Here is an 18,697-nt window from a genome sequence, read left to right on the forward strand (position 1 = left end):
GATATGAAGACCTAAGGCCACAGGATGTGGGAACAGGCTGGCTACACATCTGGTGAATTGGCTGTTATCCAACTAGTTCCCTTTCTGGGCTTCTTGATCTGGTCTCTGGTCTGGTATTGGAGACCCCACAGTATGCTTTTTGGGGTTGGGCGATTTCAATGCCTTGGACCAAGACATAAAGTCCATGGCTTTCATGGGCTTGTCTCATGTTATCGGTGGCATCTTATGCAGGCAGCTATACTCCAGATTCTGTAAACTCTGCTGTGATTGTGAGGTGTTCTGGAGAGTCTACTACCATGGTCAAAATGCCTCCTGGTGTAGTTTGCAAAGGCAGTAGAACAAAAAAAGAAAAAAGGTGGAAAAATTCTCCTAAGCAAGATAAGACAAATGGTTTCTGCCACTGCACTTTCATTTTTGTTTAATGGAAGATTGGTTTTCAGTCCAAGATGGAGCTGAGAAGGAAAAAGCCCTCCTACTTTTTTTAGAAGTAAAACCAAAGCGTAATACCCTTCACTCAATGCAAATGCCTGCCTCAAGGCCTGCCTTCTGACTACAAGAGGGGGAATTTCATAGCTCTGTCCATGGTGACTGAGAAAACACTCTACACCTATACTGTAGAATAGCCTTTGTCTATAATCTAGGCTAGCCCCCTCAATTATGATTGCCTAAAGGGCAGTGAAGACCATATTCTTTGGGGAGAACTTTGGGATTGAGTGCCAAGAAATCTAAAACTGGATTTTACTGATTATTAATTCATTATGTTTTGTGTATTATATTATGATTCGACTTAATTTATTTTACCATGGGCATTTCATAGAAATCCATGTTGTTGGGAACTACTGCTGACATTCAGTAGTGTGTACCTTTAATTATAATAATAATAATAATAATAAAGTGATTTGAAGTGCCAGAGGCACAAAACTCACTAAACCAAATATTTCTTTTCCTAGAATCATTTGGTTAATGAATGAATCCAGAAAAGGGCCTGGATGCTTTAATGACTTACAGAGAATCACAGCAGTTGTGCAATGGGTGATCGTAAGTGTCTTTTTTACTTTCAAATTCAAACTACTGCACAACCTTTTTTTAAAAATTTTTTTGATTTATATGCCGCCCTTCTCCGGAGACTCAGGGCGGCTTACAATGCGTTAAGCAATAGCCTTCATACTTTTGTATATTTTTACAAAGTCAGCTTATTGCCCCCACAAACTGGGTCCTCAATTTACCTACCTTAGAAAGGATGGAAGGCTGAGTCAACCTTGAGCCTGGCAAGATTTGAACTTACTAATTGCAGACAGCTGGAGTTAAATTACAATGCATTAGTCTGCTGAGCTATCCAGGCTCCTGGATATTTTATTTAAAACACAATAATAATCCAGGCTCCTGGATTATTATTTAAAATACAATAATAATAATAATAATAATAATAATAATAATAATAATAATAATAATAATAATAATGTGGTAATAAAAGATATGATTAAAATGAATTTATTTTTACATAGTTGTTTTTTCTAAGTGATTTCATAAAAGTGCTTCTGAAAATGAAGAATAAAAAACATTATAAAGGTACTGAACTGGATAAATCATCTGTTTTCAGGAGGTTTCTGCAACTGCCACTTTTGCTTTTACTTGTTCGACTCATGAAAGATGATCTGGCTTCACTTGGACTCCATCCAGGTAGAGTGAAGGATGTTGCTTTTGATCTACCAGGGACATTTTCCAGGATATCTTGGCAACCCATAAGCCTAACTTCCAGAGTACCTAAAATGAGATCAGATTGTCTTAACTCATATAATTAGTAAAACACCAGCTTAAGCAAGTACAAGCAATTGATATAGGGCATCAGCATAAATAACGTCATTCTGTGTGGGCAGGAATCTTAATACTCTGTAAACTTCATATTTATGAGGCAGTCTAAAAGCTCTTAAATATATAAGCTTTAACTAGAAGAATGTGGGTTGAATCCAAAATTAGAATAAATCTAATGAAATCAACTGGGTTTAGCTACTGATGCAAGTCCCAGTAATTATAATATGCATTCATAGTGGGCTTACCCGACATGAACTTTTATGATTGTTCTGCCTAAGCTTCTGTCAACACTGCTAGTTACAGAATGCTAATAAGTATTTTTAAACTATGGTTTTTACCTAATGTATCAGGGGGTCCATTCTAATTGTCTAACAATCTGCCTCATGTACTATTTCCTTCCCCCCAAAAGGCAAATGTTGCAGGGACCAGGAAACCCTGTCCAAACATGGTACCTATGTATGTTAATAGATTTTTGAATTCATGTATGTATGTATGTGTGTGTGTGTGTATGTATGTATATATGTATTGATTTATCTTAGATATTATGATTTAATGTGGATAAAACATGAAGGAAATCAATTTATATTCTATCTGTATAATCTCAATCTAGTAATTCTGTAATAATGGACAGAAATGGTAAAATGGGATGCTACATATTTAACCTGTGCTGATCAATGTATTGTTGCATATTTAGGCGCAAACACACAAACAATACTCAGGCACATTCAGAGAATCAACAATTTCTGCTACAACTTTAGTTTAAAAACAAAGTCATTTTGGGAAATATAAGATAACAGCTGTGCTACTGCTTCTAATTTGGTTGTTTATTAAATAATTTAGTAAACAACATATTCGGATCAGAGTTTTATTCAACACCTGCTTCAAGTTAGCAAATAAAGTCTGCAGGGATATATTTAAGATCTTCATTAAGCATACAAGATATCTTGGAATTTATTTCCTTTATGAAATGCTGCAATTACAGAAGCATGCACAGACTGTCGAGGGGAACTGTTGGACTACAGAGTCTCAAATTTCATAACCCTCGTGCAGAGTTTTTCTTCTGTAATGCCTACTCTTAATTTTTTATATTTAATTACTTTAATCTAAAAACACACTAGCACAAGTAAACGAGAGATACAGTGTTATGCACTGCTGCTGTTTAAAATTCTCTTCGTATTATTAAGTTTTAATGTTTTAGGGAAAAACTTAAATTCTCATCAAAACTGAATGGCTATGAGGTTATGTCCTGATTTCATTGCGATACTTTCTAATATAAGGAATAATGATACAAAAAGTTTTTTAAAATGTTCCAGAAATTAGATGCATTAAATAAATGATTCAAATATTTTGAATTGGAATCCTTTAAGCAATAACTAGAGTTGCAGATTCTAGCAAGTTATACAATGCAATTCTTTAATTTATCAGACTCTTTGATAATAAGTTACTGTTTCACAGGCTGGACCCCATAATAAAAATATATAAGAAACCACCATGTTAAAATAAAAATTTCCCCTTCACTGATCATCTTCATAAGCAATTTACACATAACCCACCTTTAAAAGTCTGAATTTAGTCAAGCAACTGAAATGCTTGCTATGATATAATTAATGCAAATAAGAACTTGGCGAAAAAAAGCCACTGCTCATTTTCTAAGAGATAATACATGTTTAAGTATGATTGCTATGTCCTTTTATATTTAAAGATATTCCCGAATGTACAAAACTGCATTGTATCTTTTAATGTAACAAATATTTTCAAGTTAGAAACCAAAGCACACAAAATATGTAGCTATTACTATCACAACAAACCTGTTAATGCTGCTGGTTTGGACAGTGTACTATACTGATTTTGTGTAGATATCATACTTTGCCGTGGACTTAGTGTTGGTGATGAAACAAGTGAAAGTTCTTCTATAATAATACTGCTTTTGGGATGATTTTTAGGGAGTTCATTTAGCCTTTGTTCTAATGAATACTTCAAGAGATCCAGCTTCTGGCTTGATTCATTAAATCTTGCTTGAGCCTTATTCAGTTAAACAGAAAAAAAAAAATCAATTAGGAAAAACTCTTTAACATGCTTACATTTAAATTTCACTTATTACATACAAATTACCTCTGAAAGCGCTTTTCTGTCAGTAACTTTTCCAGAGCCGAACAATTTCATAACATTTTTGGCTCCTTCTGCTACTGCATATTCTATCCTAAAATGATGTCGCAATTCTTCCATTCGAAGCTCAAGAGGGCTTATCACGGGCTTTGCTATACATATAAAAATAAACAAAAATTAGTATTAACTAGTATAGTGAACTATTAGTATATTACACTAGCCAGCATATTGGCATAAAAATGAAAAAAAAAAATTACAGTTCACGTGACCTTTTTGGGGAGAGAGGGCATTAAAGCAGGCAAGTCTGCCCTCTTTTGTATGAGTGCCAATGTTACATGTGCATACAAAAGAACAGTTTGGGTTATGACTCCACATCTGTTATCTTGTCCAGATTGAATCCAATCCCATGGCTTCTGCTTTATAGGTCTAATACAGATTTACTAACCAGCCATTTAAAATTGGATGGATAGACAGATAAACGAAGTGATCTAAGCACTCAAGGGATGGTTCTCTAAGTTCTGTAGAGTTTAATGTGACATTTACCTACAAATTAACAAAAGTTTTTGAATACAGGTATTTTACTTGCCAACAGATTCATGGCAGAGCAAATGCCAACTGAAACAACTTTAAAAATCCATCTTGGTGTGGGCAGACATCCACTGCATTAATTTTCTAAACTTTACAAAGTACACAAGGAGTTTCACTTACACACAAACACCTATACATTTGAACAGCAGAGACCTCTTTACCTACACACTATTGAATGACTATATAAGCATAAGAGAATATCTTTTGTTGTGTGCGTTTTTGAGTCAGTATTGATTCTTGGTGACTGCCTGGACAAGTCTCTACAGTTTTCTTGGCAAGATTTTGGAAATGGTTTGCCACTGCCTCCTTCTTTCTAGGGCTGAGAGTGACTGGTCTGAATTACTCATCTACCTTTGTGCCCAAGGCAGGATTAGAATTCAGTCTCCCAGGTTCCACACTGGACAAACTACCTTTTTTTTTTTTACAACGTATCTTCTACTTTTCCTGTCTCCATCCCTTAGCAATTGTTTATATCTAGCATAAACTACTGACCTTTCAATTCCCTTTGTTTAACAAAAAGTCCTGTCTTTGTTACTTTTCAATTTCTATTCTCGGCCCTTTAGTTATGTCTGTATTTTTAGTGATAACAATATACAATGCTATTACTTTTTCAGTAATTCACACCTGTCTTGATTCAGCTGGTTGCATTAGATGGAAATCATCTTTGATATACAATGTACAAAAAGGACTCAGTGTATTTAGAAAGCTTTTAACAGTGTTATTAGTCCATCTTTCCTAGTCTAATTTAAACAGGCTTACTCACAACACTGAGTCATCTATACGAAACAGTAGCAAGCCAGTAGCACTCTTACCCAAGCCTACTGATTGATGGGTTTGTCACATGACATCTAAATGTACTCGGCATGTATACTTTTAAACTCTCACTTGGAATGGGGGAGAATTACTTGTGGGACAGCCCAATGGTTTCTGCTTATCCTACTAGATCTGGCTGGCTGGGAATACTTCAAGTCCTGGAGGGGAAATCAGGCATACTTCAGGTCCTGGAGGTCTCAGAAGCATACTTTCGGTCATGGCACTTGCCTTATGGAACAGACTTGCCTTGGAGATATTACCCTGTCCCTGACTCTGTTGGTTTCTAGACTTGGTTCCCCCCCCCAGGTGCTTGGGCCAGGATACTAATGGAACTGGCATGGGGTGGCTGTTGGAAGAATGCAAGTTTTACTGGGCTTTCAATATTGTTTCTTATTTTAAATGGCTTGTTGTTTTTATGTACTGTAGTTCTATTCTGTTCAATGTCCAGTTTCTTCAGGAAGAAGAAGAATATTTAAGTTTATTTAGTAAATAACATAAATAATAAATAAGGACATTTAAAGTGTTAATGAAGCGTGGATGGAAAGCTTATTATACTCATAAGAGGGATCCCTCCCCCCCCCGTAATAATCTATTCTGCATAAACTTTATACAGAATGATGTGTAAGAACACAGAAAGTTCTGAGCAGTCCAGAGACATTACTACAAAAATGGGATTTAGATGACAACATTAGGGATTTGACATGAGCCACAGGGAGTCAACACAGGTAGGAAGTTATGATTTGCTCAAGGCGGTGTGTGCATACCCATGTTTGTCAACCAGTTGTAGAAGAAGTATACAGGAGCCTGGTTAATGAGCCTTTTCAGAATATCTTAAACTGTAGTACAGATTCCTAGACTAATGGGGGAGGAGGAAGACTGATTGAGCACTGGTCTGGCCTTGTAGTATGGGGAAGTCAGGACTTGGGACTTTTTAAAAAGTCCCATGAAAGTTTTGAGTTAGAAGATTATAGAAAGAGTTTAATGAAAGGTTTTCTCTCTAATATTTCACCATTATCAAAAGCCAATTCATTAGTCTGCACTGCTTGAAGAATCTGCATCCTTATAACTTCAATTTTTGTCTTGCTATCCTGAAGCATCTGTTGAGCTGTTGCAAGCAGCTTTCTATCCTAAAAAAAGAAAGAAAAAGCAGTTATGTGATACTAAAATTTGAATTCTCCAATGAGTTTCAAGTACCTTTTCACGCTATCTTTTGAGAATGTGAATTCTGACAAACTGAACAAGATTCAGAAATCAGTATGGTTTGAAAACTATTGTGCAATGACTACCAATACATTTTGTTTAAATTTTGGCTGCATCAGGTATAGACATCAAATACACCCTTGTTGTTTAAATTTCTTTTATTATTTTTATTTCATCCAGAATAATTTAGAAATTAGAGCACTAAAACCAATAGAATAATGCAGCCTCTAAGAGACAGAACTAAAAAGAAATTGTCAGGATTTTTACTACAATGCTGTTAGCATTTATTTGCAGTATGTAATACTGAGAGCATTTATACAAATGAAGAAAAAAAATCTTTAAAAATTACTCTTTCTCCTGTCAGACAACACATACGCATACAGTTTAAAATTTGAATGTAATGGAAAGGACTTGAAGAAGTTTCCTTCTATGTTAGTAGTTCAGCAGCAAGATTAACAATGTAATTTAATATATAAGTGAAAATGTCTGGAAAGCTACAAATTGATTTTCAGAAAGGTCAGTGAACCATCAAGAAGCAATTCAAACTGCCAACACTCTGTCACTGTAATACATTCAATTCTATTGTAGAAATCTACATTTCTGTAGTTCATGCTCTACATGCCAAAACTGAATTCCTATTTATGATTGCTGATAAACACCGTTCCATGGTTTGGTGCAGAAACAATATTTCCAAATATGATTTACTGGTAATGTTATCAGGGCACATTACTGGAGGATGTGGAAATTGTATCATAACCCTAGATGATCTATGGCTAGTACATCCTGTCAAAAGCAGCAGAAACTCCTCTTGGTACAAATAGATACCAACAAAATATGTGATTTGCTCAGAAATTAACTTTTAAACATAGCATATAATGATTTCTACACCTCCCCAAATCCAACTCTGTAATATCAGATATTCAAAATGTAACAATCTCAACAAATTGTTACAAACATGAAAATTAAATAGTGTATTACTGAATTCAAACATGAATTATTTGTAATTAGCAACAGGATAGAAAATTATCTATTACTCTGGTATGCATCTATTTATATTGTCTCTCTTGACTGTGAAGTTTTAAATCCCTTATCTGAAAACCTGATTAACTGTGTGAGCTGATAAGTCTTACCTTTGATGGACCATTTGAATACATTTGAATCATATTTTCTGCTCCTTGCTTTACTTTCAATTCTATATTTAACTGTTTCTTTAAGGCAATTAATCTGTTGTTAGTAGGAAAGCGAGGATCACTATTTGGTGTATCTGGAGTTCTGGGACAATCTGTAAATTAGAAACAAATGCTCAACATCATTTTTTCTAAATACTCCATAATAAAAGAAATGCATTAAATTTGTATCAGTCAATTCTACAAAACTTTTCCTAGACAATTGAAATATCCATTAAAAAAATCCCCACCAGTAATAATTTGGCTACCAAAGGTATTTCAACTAAAACCTTTCAATAAAAAGGAAACCAAATAAATAACAGTAAGTGAAGTTTTGATCACACCATATTCTTGCTAATGGAATCTCACACAGATGAACTAGCCCCACATGATTGTTTCCACTGTACCAGTGGGATTACTGAGAATCCCAACAGTATTGTTGCAAAATATTTTACTTTGCAACAGGTTAACTCTATTCATTTCTTTAAAAATATTAAAAATATTTATTTAAAAAAATATGGTACAGGAAGCTTATCAGATAGCAAATGATCTATTGAAGGTATATGAGTTCCCTTTGGCTTAAGAAGGAAGCACTGACTACTTTACTTAAAGGGGAAACAATAATTTTACTTTAATCAATCATCCATTAAAATTTTCATTAACACACATTCACAGCATATTGCTCTTGATTATAAGTAGCTTTGAAGAAGTTACTTTTAAGAAATCGAAAACAGATCTAGTTGTTTTACAAATATAATTTTACAAATTATAATGTAGCCCCTATATTAGTTCTTTTACAAGGCATTATTGTTATGAATTACTATTAAATTATGTTCAGTAATTAATGAATGTTCACCATTCTGGGAGCACCTCCAAAGTCTGCATATACAATCAGTTCTCATTATTCATGGAAGTTATGCTCTATAAAGTTGAGGCAAACACTGAATTAGCAAATAATAAAATCTCAGTTTGGAATGTGCACTCAAATTCTTAAGACTCTTCATGTGTTTGTAAATAATCATGAAAACACTGCTAATATTGTGGTTACAAATATATTTTATCAAGTAGGTGGATTTGCAAATGTGGAATAACAAAGCCAATTAAATTATTGATTACTTACAGGCAGAATTTCTAGATATATATTTAAATATTCACGTCACTGTGTTGGCATCTGAAAGTGTTGTAAAGCTATTTTGAAATCATATGTTATGGAGTGGGGAAGGCAGTGTAATTTGGTGTCCATAAAAAAATATTATACCAAAACATAAGCACTTCTCTTTTTATTATATTTACAGAGATAACAGGGCCTTAGTTAAATATTCCTTCTGAGGCCTCAGAATAAAAGATCACAGACAAATCTTTGGATAATCTTAATTGCTGATAATTTCCCTTGACAACAGCAGTTTTTTGCAAAATTCCTTATGTTGGGTGTTTTACCTTTTAACAGATTTAAAGGAAGTTACGAACACTCAGTTTAGTTTAGGAATGTTGAGTCATAGAAGGCACTAAAGTTAGTGTAAGGTTTTTCAAATTAGTAATATGTAAGAATGGGTCTTGAGAAAAAAAGGGATATGGAAAAAAAAGGAGAAGCGAAAAAAAACTAGAATTAAAGCAGAACAAGAAGTCTCAGTTCTGTATGCAAAAATATTAAAGAACAGGTTAACTTCCAAAAGAATGAAGAAAAAGGGTATTTTTTTTAAAAAAATGTGGCAGCTGCTTAGAATAGAGCGGAAAGGATGAAATCATAGGATATTACAGAAGTGCACCAAAGTATGGGAAAAGATGCTTGGTGAAATGAAGGGAAGGAGGTTGTGGATGAGGAAGAAAAGATAGATAAAAAATAGATAAAATAGTGTAATTGCTGCAACCCCTCCCCCCCAAAAAAAAAGATTATCAAAAGATATTATGTGTGTGGGAAGAGAGAGAGATTGAGGAAAATGTAGCCAAAGGTAGCAAGGAAGCATTAAAGACATTTAAATGAGGCACACAAAATGCAGAGCAATTTGGATGGAAACAAAGAAATGTTTTAGAAGTGTGAATGGAATTGCAAAATAAATAAAAAGTAGTGCAATGATTTGGAATTAAGAGTGCAGTGAGGAAATGTTAATAGGAGTCGATAGTGATTAGGTCAAAACTAGAATTAAAAGAAAGCTATGAATGTTTTCCAAGAAGAAATATGATGAATAATTAGCCACAATTGGGCTGAGAATGTTGAATGGACATTGCTTGCCTGAACGTCCATTTTCGGGGCGCTGCGACTCCAATCCATGGACGGTAGTATCTCCTAGTTGCTGGGCAGAACTGAGTGCTGATCACTTCCCAAATGACAGGCCACGCCCACCCTGACCAATCAGCTCCAGTCTTTCTTCACGAAGGCGCAGGAACAAGGCCAACTATGAAAGTTCAACAAACAGGAACCAAAGGTAAGTAAGTAACAGAACATGAAGCCAAATGGGTGGGTATGGATTGGAGTCGCAGCACCCCAAAAATGGACGTTCAGGCAAGCAACGTCCGTTTTCCATTGTGCTGCTCCTCCAATCCATGGACGGGATGTACCCAAGTTCAATTGCCCAGGGCGGGTGGCTGACTGTTATCCTCATGCTGGGACGTGGCCACTTGTTGTAGAACTCTACGGCCAAAGGATGCATCAGACGAGGCGTACACATCAATTTTGTAATGTCGTATAAAAGAAGTGTCAGAAGCCCACGAGGCAGCTCGACAGATTTCCATCACCGAGGCGTTCGTAGACCAAGCTGCCAACGCAGCCGCACTGCGTGTTGAGTGAGCATAGATTTTAGCTGGATGAGGGCGTGCTCGAATGTCGTATGCGGTTGAAATGGAAGCTTTAATCCATCTGGCAATTGTAATAGACGACACCTTCTTTCCCATAGAGGAAGGAGTAAAGGACACAAGCAAGGACTCAGTCTGTCGAAAGGACTCGGTACGTTTGATATAACGGCGAAGGGCACGCCTAACGTCCAAGGTATGCCATAAGGACTCAGCCTGGTGACGAGGGTTCGGACAAAAGTTAGGAAGGACTAACTCTTGGGCTCGGTGGAACCTTGAGTTTACCTTTGTCAAGAACGATGGGTCTAAGCGCAGCACCACTCTGTCACTATGAAAAATACAGAGGTCCTTGCGGATGGATAGAGCAGTGAGTTCAGATACACGTCTAGCTGACGTAATGGCCAGGAGGAAGGTGACCTTAAGCGTTAGGAATTTGAGGGATACAGAAGCCAAGGGTTCAAATGGCGAGGTGGTGAGCGCTTGAAGCACCAACGGTAGATCCCAGGACGGGTACCTATGTATCACCAGAGGGGAGATGTTGGAGGCCCCATGTAGGAAACTCTTACTCCTCGGATTGTGCGATAGTGTGCGATGCTTCTCGCATGTGATGACGGTGGATAAGGCAGCGACCTGGCGTCGTAGCGTGGCTGGAGCAAGACCTTTAGCTAAACCTTCATGTAAGAAGTCCAGCACATCCAGGACATCCGCCGATGTTGGGTCCACATGGTGGGAAACACACCAGGAGGTAAATGCTCGCCATGAAGCATCATAAATTCTAGTGGTGGAAGGGCGCCTGGCGGCTTGAATCACCTTGATGACGTCAGATCACAATCTATCTTTTTGTAGTTGGAGCCGCTCAAGCACCAGGCGGTCAATCGGAGCCACCCTGGATCTGGGTGGACGATGACCCCCTGGCTGAGCATATCCTGTCTCGGTGGTATTGTCCATGATGGAGAGGTGGACAGATCCACTAGGTCTGCATACCAGGGCCGGCGAGGCCACTGAGGGACAATTAGAAGCAACTCGGCTCCTTCAAACAACAGTTTCCGAATCAGTCTTGGAATCAACGGCAAGGGAGGGAAGGCATAGAGAAGCCCGGGAGGCCATTGGCAGCGCAGAGCGTCATAACCTTCTGCTCCCACGGTCGGGTAACGTGTGTAAAATCTCGGTAGCTGGGCGTTCTGGGGAGTGGCGAAGAGGTCCACCTGAGGACAACCAAATCGGCTCACAATCTGTTTGAAGAGGGCAGGGTTGAGAGACCATTCTGCAGGGTCGATGTGCTCCCTGCTGAGCCAGTCCGCCATGATGTTGGCCTGCCCCGAGATGTGGTCCGCCACCAGAGATGCAGTGTGTCGTTCTGCCCAAGCTAACAGACTCTCCGACTCCATCATCAGGGGCCCGGAGCGTGTGCCCCCCTCCCGATTTATGTGCGCCTTTGTAGCGATGTTGTCCGTCTGGACTAACACATGTTGCCCCTCCAAGGTGTGAACGAAGTGGCGTAAGGTGAGACGAACAGCCCTCAACTCCAGCCAATTGATGCTGTTCGCCCGCTCTGCCAGGGACCACTGACCTTGAATCACGTCGTTTTGTAGGTGGGCTCCCCAGCCCAAAAGGCTGGCGTGGGTAGTTAGAACGAGCCGGTCTGGTTCGAGAAAAACACATCCTTTTTGAAGAGCGGGGGACTTCCACCACATGAGTGACATTCGAGTTTGTGGAGGTAAGACAATTTGATGAGTTGATGTACTGCGTTTCGCCCTCTGAAAAGGGAGTAACAGCCACTGAAGTTGTCGGGAGTGTCTGCGTGCCCATGGAACGACGTGGATGCAGGATATTAACTTCCCCAACAACTGAGACAACAGGAGCAGAGGCACCTTCCTCCGAGATTGGACCTGCTGCACCATCGCCCTGATGTCCTGAATTCGATCTGGGGAGAGAAACACCTGACCCAGCTGAGAATCGATCACTGCACCCAGGTGTTGGAGCCGTGTAGTTGGAGTCAGATGGCTCTTCTGATGGTTGACGGAGAAACCATAGTTTTGGAACACCCGTAGAACCACTTCCATGTCCTTTGTTGCCTGCGAAGGTGAAGTTGACAAAGTCATCGAGGTAACAGCTGAGACGGATTGCGCGAGACCGGATGGAAGCAGCAACCACCATCACCAGTTTCGTGAAGGTCCTGGGGGCCGAGGAGAGCCCGAAAGGCATCGCGCAATATTGAAAATGCATGTTGTTGTATTCGAAGCGGAGGTAGCGACGATGCAATGGGTGTATTGGAACATGCAAGTATGCTTCGCGGAGATCTACAGACTGAAGATAGTCCCCTTGTCTGATGGATGCCAGTATTGACCTGAAAGAATGCATCTTGAACCTGCGATACAGTATATATTGATTGAGACGTTTCAGGTTCAAGATGCCCCTGTGGCCCCCCGATGACTTGGGCACCAGAAATAAGGTGGCGTAGAATCCAGTTCACTCCTGACCTTTGGGCACAGGTTCTACAGCGTTGATGGAGAGGAGGTGCGATATCTCCACTTCCATGAGCTCCCGCTGAACCCGGCATCGAGGAATGGGGCAGCGACAAAAACTGGTGGGTGGTAGAGTGTGGAATTCGAGGAGAAGGCCGTGTTGAATCCAGCGGCGGATCCAAGTGTCGGTCGTCGAGAGGTCCCACTGGTGGAAGAAGTGCTGGAGTTGACCTCCAATAGGACCTGGGACCAGCGAATCACTTGCCTCTGCGAGCTGGACAATAGGTGGCACCCCTGAAGGGACGTTTTGATTGGGGCTGGCTCCTGGCCCTATCGCGAAATGGCTGTCTGTCCGAGACACGGTCAGATGTCTGGGTATAAGAGCCTTGGAAGTAGGGCCCGCTAGACCCTGAGTAGGACTGAAAGGGCTGACATTGTGTATATGGCGCATATCTCCGCTCAGGATGGCGGTAGGAGGACGGAAGGACTTTGCGCTTGTCCTTGTCTTCTATCAATATCGGTTCCAGACAAGGACCGAATAGCGACAGGGCGGTAAAGGGCGCTGACACCAATTTCCACTTTGCCTTGTTGTCCGCGCACCAACTGCGAAGCCAGAAGAGATGTCTGATGGTCACCGCCGCCACCATAGCCCGAGATGCAAATTTTGCCGCGGTCAATGAGGCATTCGCCGAGTATTCCGTCGCTGCCACTAATTTATTAATGTCCTGATGCAGCCTGGTATCAGCAGGGGGCAACCTCTCTTGAAGCTGGCAGAGCCAGATCAGGGAAGCCCTGTTGAAAAACGATGTAGCGGTGGCTGCCTTAATAGCCCAAGCCGCTGCTTGGTGCGCTTTACGGAACCCCAGTTCCATCTTACGGTCCTCTGCTTTGAGGCCATCCACAACGTCCGCAGTCAACATGGACGAAGTTGACAAGGCAGCGACCGGCGGGTCCACAGAAGGTATGGCAAGAACGTCTTCCAACTCCGACTCGGCAGCATAAAGACGCTTGTCAAGGCTACTTGGTGCTGTCAGGGAACCTGGTTGGCCAAAGGCAGATTTAATGACATTGGAAAACAATGGAGGGCAAGGAATCAAGTCGTGATCTTGCTTAGACACTTGGAATAGAGTATCATGAGGGTCTGAAGACTCACCCACTTTATCCGCAGCCACATCAGTGATACCAAACTTGGTGGCCACCTTGGCTTTATGCAGCAAGGATTTGAATATGGAAGGATGGAATAAGTTCGTGAAGGCGGGCTTCTCGGGGGGAAGGCCTTCATCGTCAGAGAATTCGACATCCTCTGGGCAAATCTCACCCTCTTCTGATTCCTCAGACGAAGACTCTACAGGACGTTGTCTACTGGTATGCGTAACTGTCTCAATGGTTGGGGCTGGAGGCTGTGAAGGAGCAACAGTAGTAACAGGCCCTGTCGTCTCCTGCTGTATACCAGCCGCTAAGATCTTTGCCAGCGCATCTGAAAGATAGATTGGAAGCTCACTGGATTGTCAGACAACTCCGGATGGAGCCCTGCCGCTGTAGGCGTAAACGTAGCTTCCGGCATACGCCTCCGGCCTAAGGAGACCTCAGATATTGCTTGAATGGAAACATCAGGTAAAGACATGGACACTCCTCTGGAGCGTTGCAAGTGGATGATAGGCAGCAGAACAAGTAGCGGCCCCAAAATTAAACGTTCAGCACTGAGGCTCACCAAAGGGAATGTTGCCTGCAGTGAAGACAGAGCAGTAGGGGTCAAATCAGGCTCAGAAGCCGCTGAGCTCAAAACCCCAAACTATGGCCACAATAAGGGCTTCGGAGGTCAAGGTGGTCAATGTAAGGGCGAAATAAGGGCCAGGTGCGCTGCTTCGCAATGTTCGCTAAGGCAGGAGGCACAAACTAGAGCAGGCTGTAAAACTCCGCTTCGCTGAAGTGACAGGCTAGCCAGATGTCAGTCGCGCCCTTCAAAATGGCCGCCACACCGGCAGAGTCTTGAATCAAAATGGCGGCCGTCAGTCGCAAGGAGTACCTTGTGAGGCGTCAGGCGCCGTCCCGCAGTCTCCAGCGATGAAGAGAGGCTCGCTGCCAACGCTGGGAAGGCTGAAGCTTCGGGCGCCGCTCCGCAGCCTCCAACGGCGAAATTAACTTGTCCGCTAGTGCTTGAAGTAACGAACGCTGAAAAGCGCTAAGCGCCTTGCGGCTGGCCGAGCACTTCGGGGCCTGCCTCAATCCTAGGCAGGCACACCAGAGCCGCTTCAATGGACGGAGCTGAGGCGACGGTAGTAAAACCAGCTCACTGGTTAACTAACATGTCGCTAGCGGCTGAAGCAACACGGACCCGCCCAGCCGGGTCGGAATCCGGTGCGCTGCTGCCCCAATGGGGTGGGGGGGACAGGCCAGACGGTTTGGAGCCCCAAACGCATCTGTGCTGAAGCAGCTTGAAATTCCCACGTAGCAGCTCCTCAATATAATTAAAAGGGAAAGCAAGGTAACAAAAATAATAAAATAAGGTAATAAGTGAGGGAAGGATTTAAATTAGAGAGCACTCAATTTCCACAGTTCTCACAGCAACTGAGTGAGAAAGACTGGAGCTGATTGGACAGGGTGGGCGTGGCTTGTCATTTGGGAAGTAATCAGCACTCAGTTCTGCCCAGCAACTAGGAGATACTACCGTCCATGGATTGGAGGAGCAGCGCAATGGAAAAAAACTGTTATGGGTACAGATGTAGATAGTTTGAGTGAATGCAAATCTACTGAAATATTAATTTGTTAAGTATGCCTAAAGGTGCTTGAAAGTGTATGCAAGGAAAATATACTATGGCTCTACAAAGGTTAGGGCATGTGCATCCCAAAATGTTATTCTTCAGTAGTTCACTGAGAAATTAATGTGAGAACGTTTATTGTGTATGTGTATATATTTTATAAACTTAAAAAATCTTACATTATGGAATGCTTTGGACAACAATGAAATTGCAGGTTGTTTGCTAAATGCCATAAGTGTAAATAGAAGTAATAGGAATGTACAGAAATAAATGGAACACTTAGTGAATAATTCAACACAGAGCAAGATAAGGATGAATTATTATTATTTATCAAATGATATCCCATTGAGTGTTTAATATATATATATATGGATAAACCAGTGGTGAAATGTAAAATTTGTTACTACCGGTTCTGTGGGTGTGGCTTGGGGGGAGTAATGTGACTGGGTGGGTGTGGCCAACTTTTTTTTTTGCTTTTAAAAGCATTTTTTCTACAACCTCTTCGGCCGAAGCGGTTGTAGAAAAAAATGCTTTTAAAAGAAAAAAAAGCCTCTGACGATCAGGCAACTCAGCTGGGCATTGGGGGGTGGGGGACACACAGGAATTTTTGCTACCAGTTCTCCGAACCACCCGCCACTGTTGCTACAGGATCAGACGATCCGGTCTGAACTGGAAGCATTTTACCCCTGGGATAAACGTATAAGGAATATTTGGGCTGATGTTAGAATGAACATGTATTCTGGCATAGAGATGATGCTATGTTGTTGGCCTACAAGCTGCACGAGTTTGAGCAAATGTTATAGATTGCATTGTTACAACAAGGAATGTGGCAATTGTGGGTGATGGGATAAATGATTGCATGTTATATACAGATGCCAAGAAATGTGAACAAGTGAGTGAATGTTTGTACTGTGTAAGATGTTTACTAAAAATGGGGAAATGGATAAATTTTAAGATAGGCAAATATTGACAGCAAGGTCATGAATAGTATGTGGCCTGAGAAACATCTAGTGATTATGCTTTTCTTTATATAGTTATTAGATTTATTTGTATTATTTTATATTTTACTATATTTTTCAAATATGAACTTTTAAAAAAAGATTTGAAAATTGCTACATATGAGAGTATGATTGTGTGTTGCTTTTCTATCATTACTCCTTAGTCTCCTTAACCCTTAAACACACACACACAATTTACTTGTATTATTTACATATACACAATATATTATTCAATAATGAAAGAAATAGGATTCAATAATGAAAGAAATAGGAAAATAAATGTAAATAAAAATAAAACTTTGGAAACTTGTGTACATGTCCTTGAAGTACAAAAATTAAATAGAACACAAAAGCCTCAAATTAGAAAGCAAATCAGAATATTATTAGATAATTATCAGATATCCATTTGCAATATACATAGCTACTCTGGTGTAGTGCTTAAAGACCCTGGTACAGAAAGCAAAAGACTGTGACTTCTAGATCTCCTTTAGGCACAGAGCTCGCTGGGTGACTGAGCCAATCATTCTCTCATAGAAATGATGAAACATGTTGCCAAAAAGACTGGATAGCCTTATTCATGTTGATGAGCCATGTTAAGAGCTGTAGTGGCACAGTGGTTAAAATGCAGTACTGCAGGCTAACTCACTGCTCATTCCAGGAGTTCGATTCTGATCAGCTCAAGGTTGACTCAGGACTTCTATCCTTCCGAGATCAGTAAAATAAGGACCCGGATTGTTGGGGGCAATATGTTGATTCTGTAAATCACTTAGAGAGGGATGTAAAGCACTATAAAGTGGTATATAAGTCTAAGTGCTATTACTATTGATACCAAGACTGACTTGAAGGTAAAATAAATAAGTAACTGCAAGTTACCCAGCTCAGCTGTGACCTTAATTAGTTCATTAAAGTCCTCCCACCAGCTGGCAGTGCTGCCTGATATTGACAAAACCCTAATCATTTTCACACAGAAGGCTTTTTTTAACCTCCTAAAGGGCTTTCAGCCATGAGCCCCCAATAGGCAAACAGCCAATGCTAGGTATTCCTTTCTATGTGTATTCACCATTGTGTGCCTCCTTATTCTCTTATAATCCCTTCTTTTCCAATAAAGGTAAATACAAGCATCAATTCTCTTCTTGCTAATTACCCTAATGCCAGGGTGAGCATCCCAAAGGGCAGGAATGGGGAAAAAAGGCTATACAATTTGCCCCTTTTCCCTGCTCCCTCGTGAGTTGAGTTCCAGAAATCTTTCCTGCCATTTGGGCTTATCTGACTGTTTGAGAGCTTATCCTTCTGTAAAGCAAAAGAAAACTGAAGTAAAATTGTAAGCATAGTTGTGAACATGTGATTTTTCACTTAGTGACCCCTTCACTTAATAACTGTATTACCAGTCCCAATTCCGGTCACTAAATGACTGGCTATCTAGAATGCCAACTAGAGATTATTTGATTTGATTTTACTTATATTCTGCCAAAGCAATACAGACTCATAGCAGTTTACAAAACAATTAACAATATCCATCTAGCAGTTTACAAAACTTTTGACAACATATATCTGTATTGGTGCAGTGGTTAGAATGCAGTATTGCAGGCTAACTCTTCTCACATTGGCCAGGAGTTCAGTTCCTACAATCCTGAGCAGCTCAAGCTTGACTCACCTTCCATCCTTCTGAGGTGGGCAAAATGAGGACCCAGATTGTTGGGGGCAATTGTTCTGCTCCAGCTACGGACCCCAAAGAACGCAGCACACACAAAATCTGTACAAACGTTAGTTTACTAAATTAAATCAGGTTTTTTCTTCCAAACAAAGGCTGTTAATTAACTTTCTTAACAGCCTACAAGAATCCAAAGAATAAATAATCGTAATCTTACTATGGTTGGCAGAAAGCCCAGAAGCAATTTGCAGAGAACTAAGATCAAGATGTGAAGGAGAGTGAACTAAGTTGTTCCCTGCAAATTGCTTCAGTCAACGTCCTTCCTTAAATAGGCTAAGGGAGTGGCCTTACT

The 18,697-nt window shown here is 40.4% G+C and overlaps 1 protein-coding gene across 2 annotated transcripts in view; it reads right to left on the minus strand.

Moving 5' to 3' along the window:
- The window catches only part of PKN2 (protein kinase N2), a 71,281-nt gene that overhangs the window by 19,237 nt on the left and 33,347 nt on the right, over positions 1-18,697 (minus strand). For both annotated transcript variants that reach the window (XM_070941221.1, XM_070941220.1), the window contains exons 3-7: positions 7,650-7,801; positions 6,329-6,446; positions 3,925-4,070; positions 3,621-3,834; positions 1,579-1,764 (exon numbers count right to left, since the gene is read on the minus strand). In XM_070941221.1, the coding sequence (XP_070797322.1) occupies positions 1,579-1,764; positions 3,621-3,834; positions 3,925-4,070; positions 6,329-6,446; positions 7,650-7,801 (816 nt within the window). The remainder of the gene's footprint in view (positions 1-1,578; positions 1,765-3,620; positions 3,835-3,924; positions 4,071-6,328; positions 6,447-7,649; positions 7,802-18,697) is intronic.

The sequence above is a fragment of the Pituophis catenifer genome, unplaced genomic scaffold (assembly GCF_029215685.1).
Source record: "Pituophis catenifer annectens isolate HBS135680 unplaced genomic scaffold, rPitCat1.0.hap2 SCAF_3, whole genome shotgun sequence".
Classification (NCBI taxonomy): domain Eukaryota; kingdom Metazoa; phylum Chordata; class Lepidosauria; order Squamata; family Colubridae; genus Pituophis; species Pituophis catenifer.